This window comes from Sinocyclocheilus grahami, unplaced genomic scaffold (genome assembly GCF_001515645.1).
Source record: "Sinocyclocheilus grahami isolate Dianchi unplaced genomic scaffold, SAMN03320097.WGS_v1.1 scaffold976.1, whole genome shotgun sequence".
NCBI lineage: Eukaryota > Metazoa > Chordata > Actinopteri > Cypriniformes > Cyprinidae > Sinocyclocheilus > Sinocyclocheilus grahami.
The window spans coordinates 243,926-259,040 of record NW_015506155.1 but is presented as its reverse complement, the minus strand read 5'-3'; the positions used below and the strand labels follow the sequence as shown (position 1 = coordinate 259,040).

Genomic DNA, 15,115 nt, shown 5'->3' with positions numbered 1-15,115 from the left:
GTAAAAACAAGTATAACTACACAAAGCATACACCATTGTACCAGTTACCAAATGGTTTTGTTTCTTTTAAGACATTTTTTAGATTTTATTCCTAAAATGTGTATAGAACTACTTCCTCGCCTTTAGTCTAGAAACACTTAAAACTGAACATGCCACTTAATAGCCATGCAAGTCTTTAAGAAAGTTTCACAAGTATTCAGAATCAAGAATTCTGACTTTCTTTAGTTGTATAAACAAACAGTGGCCCCAGATGTTTTTGGACACTTAAGTCACAGATAAAGATGTGCACACAGACGTCCTAGCAGAGTAACTGCAGGTGTAGTTCTTCACATTATCTATAAACATGGTCCACTAACGTTCGACAACTAGAATGTTTCCAAATATATCTGCATTTTGAACAGTATACAGTTGTTTCATCATTGCAAACCTTAAAATACTTTCCTTGAAAACTATGTTTGTGGTATGTTTTTTTTTTAAATAAATGCTTGTTTGGGCTGATGTGCGTTGGTGCCTGGACATTGAATTTTGTTTCTCTCATGAGGAAAGATCCACTTATAATTGTTTGCATAAATGCAACTTGGTTTGATATATTGTTATATAACATTCAATCATTTTTAAGTGTGGCGTTAAGTGTTACATTTTTTTTGGCCTACAAGTACATATAACATATGACCTTAAGTAAACAATGGCATATTACTGAAATTTAGCAATTCAATTTATTACCTTAATAATTCCCATCAATCCCCTCAAAAAACTGAAAATCACTGTGATTTGATCTATTAGTCTGGGGATACAATGGAAAAAGAGGACCTTTCAAGTACCATTTAAGACATTGGCAACAGGTCCGGAGGTTGCTGAGTGAGGCAGAGGAGTTATGCTCTCTATTTGTCCCAGATGTGTTTGATTCAGATCAGTATAGAGCAGTAGTCATGGGAAAGTGGAAGTAGCACATTTTACATGTTATAAATACGGTGACCTATCCAAGATAATCCTCTAAATAGTGGTGTCTAAAAAAAGTGAAAAATCTTTGTTCAACGGAAGATTTTACAAATTAAATAAATAAGAAACAAACAAATGTTTGAGAACTAATAGGAAATGTCTTTGACGTGTTGCGTTCCTCAAGGATCTAATTACATATTTTCTTGACATCTAAGAAAGACCTCAGACAAGAGGGTTTGTTGCATTTCCATCTCGGATCCTTTGATTTACTGTCTCGTGACCTTTACTGGAAACAGTGCGCATGCTGCTGTTCCTGCGAGGCAGGGAAGATCATCCATTCGTGTGTCATCTCCTTTGTGCTCCAGAACAGCTGTGGGAGACTTTGACACCATGCCACATGGCTGTGATGGCTCTTCAGCACTGGGTCGGATCTTTGCGCTACAGGGCATGTTGATATTCCCACAAGGTGTGTTTTTGAAACGCACTCGGTCTTGCCCTATTCCGTTTCCCTCCTTTGACCTCCATCATCTCGCTGCCAGTCCTTTCATCCTGGTAAGGCTTGAAAATGGGGGATACAGTGGAAGAATCACAGAAAGAAAGTGAGAAGAAAAAAAGACGGAAGACTGGATGAGGGGGATTCAATAATGGTGAGCCAGCAGCAGGCCATCAGCAGGATTTTATTGTTTCAGCGTGCCATTCAGCATTTGTTTTTGATATAGGGCACATGGTTGCATTTAAAGGGTTTAAACAAGATTGGAGTGCACCGTCTCGTTTCCAGCATACGTAACTTTTGCTACTTGTATGCTAGAACTGTCCAAATAAAATTCTTAAAGGGACAGTTCACCCCAAAATAAAAAGTCTGTCACTCACACTCATGCCGTTCCAAAACGGTATGGCTTTCTTCTGTGGAACACAAAAAGAGATGTTTTGAAAAATGTTCACTCTGCTCTTTCTCATAATAAATGTGGGTGGGGAACAAATACTGTCAAGATCCCCCCAAAAAAGCATTAATGCATCATAAAAGTAGACTACATAATGCACTATATTTCATTATAAGACTCCTAACCACAATATGAAATTTGATATATAATATGATATTTACAAAAATATCAGCCTTGATCACCATTCACTTTCACTGTCTGTAAAAGAGTAGCTTTAACATTCTGGTAGATATCTTATTTTGTATTTTATGATCAAAAGATTTCAGGTTTCAAAACACTCAAAGGTGAATAAAAAAATACATACATTTTTGTTTTTGAGTGAGCTACTCTAGTTAAAGTCGGAATCTATTTTCTAAATGCATATTATAGATATTACAGTGAATAATTCATGCATGTATGCTTATTTTTTCCTGTTTTGACCTTGTAATGTTTAATTAAAATGTCATAACGCTGAACTTTTGGTGAAAATGACTCCTCTCTGGTGATGTATGCAGTACTTCTCTAATTATTTAGTCTGCTTAAACCAGTGTTGTTCACATTAATTTTTGATTGCAATGTCCACATCTCAAAATCCAATCAACAACCGATGCATAGAACCAAGTCCCCACCCTACTTTTTCAATAATCTGTTACCCTCAGGTATTCGTCACAATATGGACAGAACAGATATGTCGCTAATTCTGTTTAATTGCAACTTTAAAAATATGGGAGGGCAATGAGGTGGACCGGAGGCAGACCTTAAATAAACTGCATTTGACTGGATGAAAGTTAAGGTGCCCTTTCTTTAATTTCTTGCCGTTGACCTGCCTTTAGACATGGGGAAGTTAAAGGAACAAAAATAGCTTGTAAAAATTAATTCCTTATGGTGGAAATTAGCTTCTTGGAATTCTTTAGTGCCTTCTCCATGAAGAATTTCAGTATTGGCCTGGTATGGCGTCCACACATGAGCAGCTCATTCAGATGAGGATAAACATATAAGAAAGATGACGAGGAGGTCATCTCGTAGTCTGGAGTCCATCCTTCTTATGCCGAGATTCATATTGGTTAAAGATGACCGAGATGGTTAATGAATGCTGACATATAACTTTGTTTCGGATGCTTGGCCAAGGAGACATCCTGCATTGTTAAGAGGGGAGAAAGAAGGAGCGAGAGAAATTCCTGAAAACATATGGAAGAGTGAGACATGTTTTCACACAGTACACAATCCCAGCTGTATATCCCCATGATACAGGTGTCTAATTCTGCCAACTGATTTACATCAAATGTCTGTGCGAAACCATTTCCTCTTCCCTCGCTTTCCAATATACACATTATACAGAAAACATACATTGTATGCATAATCTAGCGAGAGGGGACAAGGGATTCGACCTGATAGGGCTCTGCATGTGTTTTCCACTGCATGTGTTTTTCTTGTAAATGTCCCTGAATCAAGAGGGAGTGGATAAAGAATATATTCATGAAATAATTTCCCAGCCCCAGAGATTCAAATACAAGCAGTTGGTGGACCCCGTGAGCAATCAAATACCAAATTAAAGAGAAACACAGAAAAATCCATGAGAATGGAAAGAGGAGAAAAGGTCACAGACCACAATGCTCACAGCTACCTCTAGTGGCCTGATGTAATAAAACAATACTCTTAAACAATGAATACATTATTCATCGCATCAATGTGAATCAAATCACAAGGAAACTGCATCTAAAATTTATAAAACCGAATCCTTACACTAGGTGCTGGGAAGTAGTAGTAGAAGCAGTAAACTTCTTTCCATTTGTGATTGATGAGGTGTGGAATTCTGGAAAAAGCCCAGATCATGACGTAAGGCGATTAACAGGTGTCAGGAACGGACATTGAGCTGCACCGGAGAAATTAATGGCTTTCAGCGAATGGCCATCCCCTTTCCACCGGTCAGCACGACCGTGAACCCCTCGGCTACACCATTAAAATGCATTGGCTCCCAAAACAGCCCTGTCCTGCACACGTACCAGTGAACCTTCAGGCCCTGATTGCTTCCACGTTGCTTGAGTAAACATCTGAGACGAATTAGGCCCTTGTTATTGTTGTTTGACTCTAACCACATCGCGTTGCCACGCTGTAGGAATAACAGTCCCACGATGCAAGGGCCAATACACGACAAGAAGACGGAGATGGGGGCTGCTGTGACACTTCATTACATACGTGTGGAGGGACCTGCCACAGGCTCGGCGCACACAGGTCCCATTATCTACATACCTAGACCCCTCCCAGACTCCCCTTAACACCAATGGCCCTCTACAAAACATATGCATCTCACAAAACTACGGTTCTGTTCTTGGCGAACATGGGTCCCTTTCTTCAAATGTTGGTTTTAGATTAGCCATCTAAAGTTGTTTTCGATACAAGCATTATAGACATTAAAACAGCAGTGTGATATGGTCTGCTCAAATAAGCACTTTATTGCAACTTTGAGTAAATAGTTTGTGTCAAAGGCCTATTGACTAGAAGAATGATAAATAAGGGGATTGGCAATGGTTGTTGGTAGTTGATGACTTATTTAATCTCATTATGATACTTGACTAAATAAATTAAACCTTCTTTGCCGTATGTATGAGTTAAGGCAAAAAGAATAACAAAAAATACACTACAGACAAACTGTCATACAAAAAGAGACTTGAGAAAATATTTGCCCGAAATAAAAAAATCTTCTCGACGATGAACTCTCATTGCAATACTTAGAATGTTTGGGGACTAGTTGGTCTTCTTGACCAAAACAGAAGTTTTTGGTTCCCAATCCAGCATAAAAAAGTCTCTTAAATTAAAGGTTAGTGTCTCTCAGCCTCATTCGTCTCCAGCTGGCAGGTTCTCCTCGATCCTTTTGATGAACTTCATGCGAATTTCTGTCACATTGTCACCTCTTAGTGTGTCCTGAGCGAATCGCACATCCACTGCCATTTGAACCTGCAGCAGTAGAAAAATAACCTTAGTGTGAATAGTTATTGAGGGTTAACAGATCAACAATTAATCTCACACAAACATGCTCACCATTTCAAGAGCTCCTCTCAGCACTCCACAGAGCAGGCTGGAGTAAACTAGATTACTGTGGTTGTCAGGGAGCTCTACAAAGTCCACCAGGGGGTTGCTTTCGAGGATAAGAGAGAACTCATCTCCAGCAGGACTCCAGTTGGTCACGCTGGGGGTGATACCCAAGTACATCTTGAAGGCTACCTGTTAACATTAGACAAAAAGGCTCTTGAGTCTTCATATTAACTCGCTTGCCTACATCTATGATGTCAGGGCCACATTAAGTGATTTTGCAGATCTGTCACATTCTTTTTAGGTACTGTATTCACGACTCTGACACTGAAATGATTTGTTTTTTGCACAACTGCACAGTACGAGTTTGAAAAGATGTTTTGAGGACAGGCCATAAGAAGACCAACATTTTGATTATTTTACATCACAGTAACAGTATATGACAATTTGATGATTTTTGCTGGAATATCAAGTAATTTTTAAATTAAATACCATTTAACTATTAACAATTTTACATAATCCAAAGAATTAAATATATCAAAATGGAAGTTACTGATTTGACAATGTTTTCTTGTTATTTTAGAAACCTGGACACAAACTGAAAACATAAGATTACTATAAGGAGGCAGAATAAGATATTTTAGGGATGCATGGCACCAATTTGGTTATAGGCTGATAGTACATTTATTTATTTATTTATTTTTAATTGATGTCAGTTGCTATTGGATATTTACTTATGTAGCTTATTTCTCCAATTTTCAATCAAATCTCAAAATTAATATTTATTTTTCATACTGTAGATGATGATGTTGTGATGAAAATAAAATATAAATACATGAAAAGCTTAAACTTAAAAAACCTAAACGAAGATTAGAAATGGCAACTTTAAATTCAATTTGAAATAAAATTTAATTAAAGCTAAACATAAATAGTAAAACCCAAAACTAATAAAATGGCAAATGCACATAACAAAATTACTAAAACTTGAACTAAAATTAAAATGACTAAAATTAAAGTAAAAAAAAATAAAAAGCTATTTTAAATAATAACTATAATGTCTATAAATATTTCTACACTATATAAAAAAGATACTGTTTGGAGCATTTAAAGCAATTCCTTCCTAGTCTTTAAGACAACAATACAATGAATGAATATTACAATTATTCATCAATTAATATTAAAATATTAATTATTGCTTATATTGAACATAATTTAAATATTGTGCATCCCTTGATTACATCCTTAGATATCAGTTCAAACACAGCTTCACAATAAGTAACACCATAATTAAATAGCTTTGATTCTAAATTCAGAATGGATGTGCCCTGTTTGAAGCCATAAAATAGATAAAATACACACACCTGTGAATGCACATAATTTGAATTCTATATTAATGCCCCCAGTCACTGCATTGCTTTGCAACCATAAACAACTAAACAAAATCCTTCACATTATAACCCTCATTAAAGTGATTTAATACAATTTTTTTTTAAGACCCATAGGTTTAGGATTCTAATCAGGGTCCCATCAAACCGATGCACTGTGGATTAATATTTAACAACGTGGCACACGTGGAGGAAAGTAAGGAGAAAAAGACAGACAGAAGAAGAACGGAGAACAGACAGACAGGGACCAAGCAAGCATGGACAGGTGATGGACAGGGGGAAGAACGCTCTGTCAATCATGTCAGTGTGAACCTTAGGGTGAGGTGCATTGTTTCGTAAAAAAGCACTGTGGCTCTCCCAGACCAAAGAAAACAAGCCGAGAGGAACACGAGTGTCTCGGTTCACTCTAACACCTTACAGACGGCCTGCCAGTTGGCTTTGCGATAGCATAACGTGGATGTTTCTCAAGCTGTGTGACTCTGAAAAATTAAAAACGGTAGAAAGATGTGATGAAAGCTACGAAAATATGTGGGCTACTGCAGGTTGAGGTTACACTATATAAAAAAGATACTGTTTGGAGCATTTAAAGCAATTCCTTCCTAGTCTTTAAGACAACAATACAATGAATGAATATTACAATTATTCATCAATTAATATTAAAATATTAATTATTGCTTATATTGAACATAATTTAAATATTGTGCATCCCTTGATTACATCCTTAGATATCAGTTCAAACACAGCTTCACAATAAGTAACACCATAATTAAATAGCTTTGATTCTAAATTCAGAATGGATGTGCCCTGTTTGAAGCCATAAAATAGATAAAATACACACACCTGTGAATTTTTTTTTAAGACCCATAGGTTTAGGATTCTAATCAGGGTCCCATCAAACCGATGCACTGTGGATTAATATTTAACAACGTGGCACACGTGGAGGAAAGTGAGGAGAAAAAGACAGACAGAAGAAGAACGGAGAACAGACAGACAGGGACCAAGCAAGCATGGACAGGTGATGGACAGGGGGAAGAATGCTCTGTCAATCATGTCAGTGTGAACCTTAGGGTGAGGTGCATTGTTTCATAAAAAAGCACTGTGGCTCTCCCAGACCAAAGAAAACAAGCCGAGAGGAACACGAGTGACAAATTCCAGTCACTTGCTTGCGCATTAACATGCTTGCCTGCTTCTTGATTCTCTCTTTCGCTTGGTCTAAGGGAGGGCTCAGCATGCGCTCTGATTGGCTCCAAGTACTCACATTACCTTTGCAATGACATCGGCCGTTTCTCGGAAATCGTGACACCTCCCCACGCTGGACCGAGCCAAGAAGTCCTCAATCAGACGCACTCCGATATTGTATCCCCTTGAAAGGATGGAAGAAGAGAAGGGAAACTGTGAAACTGTGTCACTGTCAGAGCAACTTCGCTTTCAATCGCCCTCATTTCACCTGCCAACGCAATCATAAGAGCTATAATCTCTTTTTATTTTAAAGGTCTTAGTAAAGCCCTTTAACTTCAAGGACTCAAAAAGAGAGATACAAACTTATTGGTTGGAGAGAAAATCAAATCTTGCATATTAGACGCTTTAAAGAAGCAATAGGAAGATTGTATTTCAGACATGCTGCCAAACCCAATATCAGTGGGACTACTGGATTAGTTCAAGGCAAAGTTTAAATGAAAAGACCACTCAGCCAAAGAATACACGCTGCCCACTGATTCTCTAAATCAAAACCGTTGGACTCCAAGTATCTCAGGGCTTTCCACGCATCCTCACTGCTTTTCCCACAATCTTTAAACCAGAGCTTCCCCAACTGGTTTGATTCAGGGCTTAGATTTTACAATTAAGTGTTGGGTTCCACACAACACAGTACCAACATTTTTCAACAAATAACAGCAACAAATATTCACTTAAACATAAAAATTTATTAATACAATTAATTGCACAGGCCCCAAAATATGCAAAACTATTAAAAGGCACAATATGTAAGATTTATAGATTAAAATATCCCAAAACCACTAGAACAGAGTTACATATTTTGATGAGTTGTGTACTTACATTTAGCCAAAGAATACACGCTGCCCACTGATTCTCTAAATCAAAACCGTTGGACTCCAAGTATCTCAGGGCTTTCCACGCATCCTCACTGCTTTTCCCACAATCTTTAAACCAGAGCTTCCCCAACTGGTTTGATTCAGGGCTTAGATTTTACAATTAAGTGTTGGGTTCCACACAACACAGTACCAACATTTTTCAACAAATAACAGCAACAAATATTCACTTAAACATAAAAATTTATTAATACAATTAATTGCACAGGCCCCAAAATATGCAAAACTATGAAAAGGCACAATATGTAAGATTTATAGATTAAAATATCCCAAAACCACTAGAACAGAACAGTGTTACATATTTTGATGAGTTGTGTACTTACATTTACCCAAATGTTTTGAAGGATGTTTAAATCCAGAGAAATAAGCAATTTTAACTAGTGTAACGGACCGTGTCCATAGTGTCATAGCGTCGCCTGCCAATGACGTCATAACCCCTCAATTTTTCCGGTTTTATTTTGTTGAAAACCCCAAAGACACTTTAATATGTTATGCATTTTATTAGACAGGTTGACGAACGTACAGAGTAGCATTATAACAGAACTTTCAGTACACTCAAATGTATCTAGTATAAAACAGTGCTGTTTTGCCCCACATACGCACGACCAGAAGAAGCGGAAGTGGTTGACTGTGGCATAATAAAAGCTCTGCTGCTATCGAGCCGTGTATCACGCTCGTCCTTCATTAGCAATCACTCCAGCGGCCTCGTTTCGCTTCCACGACTTTTAGCCCCACCCTGCTTCATATTACAGTGACCTTAAGTCTTTAATACATTAGCTCATCAATGAACATGATTTCTGCCCGAGTCCCGTCGGATTGCATCAGCTGTGGGGATGAAGACGACAACTCCCATGATTCCACACCCAGTCACGGCATCATCAAACTACGCATTTGTTTCTTGTTTGTTTTGAATATGCGCCCTCTAGCGATGAAAACTTACATATTGTGCTTTTAATAGAAAACGATAAACAAAAATTATTCAAATAAAAAATAGATATATTCTATTAGGATGGTTAATATGAGAAATGCACAGCTGTTAGAGCAGAAAAATATTAAAAACTTCAAGTCAATAATTGCATGTAAATGTAATGTGACATTTCAGGGCAATTAACACTATAGAAAATAACGGACATCTAAAAACACCTTGTGGTCGGCACACATTGTAGTGTGGGTCACATTTATTTTTATTTTTTTACCTTGTGTAGTTTTGTTCAAAGTTTTGAGGATAAGTGCAAGTCATTCAACCTGTTCAGATTAACATCTGCCTAACTTTGTCTAGCTTCCACTAAGTGACAGGCGCTGGAGATTTTGTTTTGGGAGGCATTTCTCTTCCCTTTTAAAAGCCGACAAGGCTAATGTACACTACTGTTCAAAAGTTATTCACCAAAGAATCTGAAAAAAAGTTTCTAAAAAAATATTAAACTGCACAACCGTTTTAATCATTGATAATAAAAATAAAATGTTTCTTAAGCACCAAATCATCATATTAGAATAATTTCTGAGGGCTCATGTGACAATGGAGTAATGGCTGCTGAAAATTCAGCTTTGCCATCAAAGGAATAAATTACATCGTAAAATATAGAACATTTATTTTAAATTGTAATAACATTTCAGAACATGCAAGATATTACTGTTTTATCCTGTATTTTTGATCAAATTAATGCAGACTTGGTGACTTCTTTCAAAATCATAAGAAACTTATTCTACATGCATTTTATTATTTGCAGCGATTTCCCCTGCAACCCACCAGTGCAGTACAACATGAGATGAAACTTGCTAAAATAAAATAAAATAAATAAATCTCTATCATCCATCTATTTAATCTGGATCCACTCAAACAGTGGAATAGAATTTGAGAAGTACAGCCAAGTGGGGAACAGAATCATGCATCTGAAAAACCAGGGTTGTAACCTGCAGCTGCACAATTCATTTAGCAGGGAGGGGAGAGAGACAGCTCTCGAAAGACCTTGAGTGGCACATTTTATACTCTCAATACCACCCAACCCAGCTTCAGCAGACTGGATGGCACAATCACCACACCTAATATAACAGCCTACACCCAGCACAAACACTGACAATACAACTCTCTCTATGTTGACTAGTGACTAAGTGACTAGACAACCATAAAATAAATAGAAAGAGCAGTTATAGCACGTGAAAATCTAAACATATTCCTTACACTTTCATAGAATTTTTAAACTTCAACCTTAGAAAAGAGAAAATATTCATGCCATTTGTAAACTGTTGATTTAATGTGACCAGATGGTGATGGATAGGTGAGAAACAGAGAAAGACAGACTTACATTTTATCCAGTTGTTTGTTGACTTCCTCGTCATTTTCATAGTCCTTACACAGCTGAGTAACCAGAGCTCCATAAGTGAGAGTGAATAATTCTGAATTCTGTTCAAGAAAAAGACAGGCCCAAAATTACCCACCACCATATTAATAATATCCACTGTGTTTACCTAAGAAAGACTGACACTGAATGCTATAAAATATAATAACATTTAGTATGATCACATATTCTTTTATGTATTTTAATAAGCACAGGTCAGAATACATATGTTGTTTCATTTTTACGTAATTATTTCTGTTACGCTGAATGACCACGGTTTGTTACTGAATCACGTTTTGCTAAAGAGGGAAATAATATTGTCATTGTGCCCATAACATTGTGCAATGCAATGTTTTAGTTTTAGTCTGTATCATTAAATTCGTTTTAATAATATTCCTTAGAAAATTAAAGCAGAAGCAGATGTTGAAAAGTAATAAGCATTTTATTCTACTGTTCTGATGCTCTCTGCCATGCTTGCTTAGCTTGTCACTTTGTTTCTGACTTGCTCTGCAAAAATGGCTGCTTGCAGGTATATTTATGAATACTTTCTGTTTCCCAACATAAATGACATGATCAGTATGTGTATTTGAGGTGGAGAATCCCCTCAGTGAACTCTCTTGAACTTGTGACATACTGTAGTGGGGGGGGACTCTGTGTTCAGAAATATTGGCAAGCGATTATTCTCTATCATTATAGTTATCTTTATAGTTATTGTTCTTGGTGTGAACAGGCATTAAGAGTGCCACCCAAGTTACTGGATCTGCATTTACTTTATTAGCTTTTTGTCTTTTTACAGTGCTAGCAGCTCTCTCTGTTTGTGGGCATCTAAAATTAATCAATACCACAAACTAAACAATACAAAAATGCATTAAATAAGTAATATTTAAGTTGAACACATATTTGTGTGTTAAATATTCCAAATGTATCTGTAATATAAATAAGATGCTAAAATTGTTATTTATACAGTTGACACTGTCATTCAGTCTAATGGATGACACTGTGGTGTAACAGAGAATTTGCATTACACCAAATGACAAAAAAATTACCCTAAATGAAGACACATCTACTTCAGCTTATATTGCAGGCAATCACCTATTTCAAACACTAAGCTTGACCAGTGAAGTTAATCACAATTATTCACAACTACTTATTTAAAAAAATAAAATAAAAAACAACAACAAAATAACAATAAAAGTGTTTTTTTGGCATTTCATTGAATGACGTGTTTTTGTAACTTAGGTTACCACACCATGAAAAGGTGAAATTATCAAATCTTATTTAGTTTATTAAATCTCACTTAGTTTATCTCTGATAAACTGCATTTTTTGGGACAAAAGTCCCCTGGTTATTTAAATAAATAAATAAATAAAATAAGGTGTAGTCCATTTAATATATAACAGCCAACACTTATTTGAAAATGCCAAGAAAACAAATATATATATTTTTTACTTGGTATATTATGTTTATTTAAAGATGTAATGGTAAAATCAAAGTCCGGACCATTACACTGAATGACAATTTTACAATTTGGAACACTATTTCCCCCATTTTTTGACATTTTATTTTCACCAAAGTAATGTGAAATATGAAAGTAGACACTTTACTTGCATTTAACGTTTTTTTATGTATTCAAAATTACTTTTGTAAAATTAATTTGATGCGGACACCAAAATGGTGACGTCTCGTCTTTGATCCACCTGCTATAAAAAAACTTTAATTTTGAAATGTGTTTTTATTTTTACATTCGCTGCAATAACAACAATAATGTGACTGATTATTTATTAAATGAATAACAAAGCATTAACATTTAAATAAGATTAAAATCAAATAAATAAATGTCTGTTATCTATAGACTGTGGTCGAGGGCTCCAACACTTATAAAATACCTATTTTCTTAGATAAGCGTAATTATTTCTGTTACGCTGAATGACCACGGTTTGTTACTGAATGACGTTTTGCTAAAGAGGGAAATAATATTGTCATTGTGCCCATAACATTGTGCAATGCAATGTTTTAGTTTTAGTCTGTATCATTAAATTCGTTTTAGCATTTTATTCTACTGTTCTGATGCTCTCTGTCATGCTTGCTTAGCTTGTCACTTTGTTTCTGACTTGCTCTGCAAAAATGGCTGCTTGCAGGTATATTTATGAATACTTTCTGTTTCCCAACATAAATTACATTATCAGTATGTGTATTTGAGGTGGAGAATCCCCTCAGTGAACTCTCTTGAACTTGTGACATACTGTAGTGAGGGGGGACTCTGTGTTCAGAAATATTGGCAAGCGATTATTCTCTATCATTATAGTTATCTTTATAGTTATTGTTCTTGGTGTGAACAGGCATTAAGAGTGCCACCCAAGTTACTGGATCTGCATTTACTTTATTAGCTTTTTGTCTTTTTACAGTGCTAGCAGCTCTCTCTGTTTGTGGGCATCTAAAATTAATCAATACCACAAACTAAACAATACAAAAATGCATTAAATAAGTAATATTTAAGTTGAACACATTTGTGTGTTAAATATTCCAAATGTATCTGTAATATAAATAAGATGCTAAAATTGTTATTTATACAGTTGACACTGTCATTCAGTCTAATGGATGACACTGTGGTGTAACACTTAGCTTGTCACTTTGTTTCTGACTTGCTCTGCAAAAATGGCTGCTTGCAGGTATATTTATGAATACTTTCTGTTTCCCAACATAAATTACATTATCAGTATGTGTATTTGAGGTGGAGAATCCCCTCAGTGAACTCTCTTGAACTTGTGACATACTGTAGTGAGGGGGGACTCTGTGTTCAGAAATATTGGCAAGCGATTATTCTCTATCATTATAGTTATCTTTATAGTTATTGTTCTTGGTGTGAACAGGCATTAAGAGTGCCACCCAAGTTACTGGATCTGCATTTACTTTATTAGCTTTTTGTCTTTTTACAGTGCTAGCAGCTCTCTCTGTTTGTGGGCATCTAAAATTAATCAATACCACAAACTAAACAATACAAAAATGCATTAAATAAGTAATATTTAAGTTGAACACATTTGTGTGTTAAATATTCCAAATGTATCTGTAATATAAATAAGATGCTAAAATTGTTATTTATACAGTTGACACTGTCATTCAGTCTAATGGATGACACTGTGGTGTAACAGAGAATTTGCATTACACCAAATGACAAAAAAATTACCCTAAATGATGACACATCTACTTCAGCTTATATTGCAGGCAATCACCTATTTCAAACACTAAGCTTGACCAGTGAAGTTAATCACAATTATTCACAACTACTTATTTAAAAAAATAAAATAAAAAACAACAACAATAAAATAACAATAAAAGTGTTTTTTTGGCATTTCATTGAATGACGTGTTTTTGTAACTTAGGTTACCACACCATGAAAAGGTGAAATTATCAAATCTTATTTAGTTTATTAAATCTCACTTAGTTTATCTCTGATAAACTGCATTTTTTGGGACAAAAGTCCCCTGGTTATTTAAATAAATAAATAAATAAAATAAGGTATAGTCCATTTAATATATCACAGCCAACACTTATTTGAAAATGCCAAGAAAACAAATATATATTTTTTTTACTTGGTATTTTATGTTTATTTAAAGATGTAATGGTAAAATCAAAGTCCGGACCATTACACTGAATGACAATTTTACAATTTGGAACACTATTTCCCCCATTTTTTGACATTTTATTTTCACCAAAGTTATTTGAAATATGAAAGTAGACACTTTACTTGCATTTAACGTTTTTTTATGTATTCAAAATTACTTTTGTAAAATTAATTTGATGCAGGCACCAAAATGGTGACGTCTCGTCTTTGATCCACCTGCTATAAAAAAACGTTAATTTTGAAATGTGTTTTTATTTTTACATTCGTTGCAATAACAACAATAATGTGAATTATTATTTATTAAATGAATAACAAAGCATTAACATTTAAATAAGATTAAAATCAAATAAATAAATGTCTGTTATCTATAGACTGTGGTCGAGGGCTCCAACACTTATAAAATACCTATTTTCTTAGATAAGAAAAAGGGAATTTCATAAAAAACAGTATGTTTTGGTGGAGTCCAAGAGTCTGAGCTCACTAGTGAAATGCTTCTATGTAAATGAATACAACTTTTCATTACAACTTCTATTATAAGCATAACAATTCGAGTGAAACACTAAAACTGAAGAATGTTATTATTTCTAATAGCCCTCTTTTGCTTTCATGAAAGAAGCACTTGGGCTGCAAATTAAAACCTAATGAACATGTTCTGCTGCATGAATTGGGAAGAACCAAAGAGAATCTTGAGCTTAAATATCAGGCTTTAAATATGGTTTCAGACTTTTGAACCGCACTACAGGTGCATCTCAATAAATTAGAATGTCATGGAAAA

General features: G+C 35.3%; 1 protein-coding gene across 1 annotated transcript in view; it reads right to left on the bottom strand.

The window, feature by feature from the left end:
- Nucleotides 1-4,395: 4,395 nt before the first annotated feature.
- LOC107565048 (trafficking protein particle complex subunit 3-like) overlaps nt 4,396-15,115 on the bottom strand; it is a 34,443-nt gene continuing 23,723 nt past the window's right edge. Inside the window, exons 3-6 of the mRNA XM_016250234.1 lie at nt 10,686-10,783; nt 7,538-7,637; nt 4,899-5,081; nt 4,396-4,814 (exon numbers count right to left, since the gene is read on the bottom strand). Of these exons, the coding sequence (XP_016105720.1) occupies nt 4,695-4,814; nt 4,899-5,081; nt 7,538-7,637; nt 10,686-10,783 (501 nt within the window). The 3' untranslated portion in view covers nt 4,396-4,694. The remainder of the gene's footprint in view (nt 4,815-4,898; nt 5,082-7,537; nt 7,638-10,685; nt 10,784-15,115) is intronic.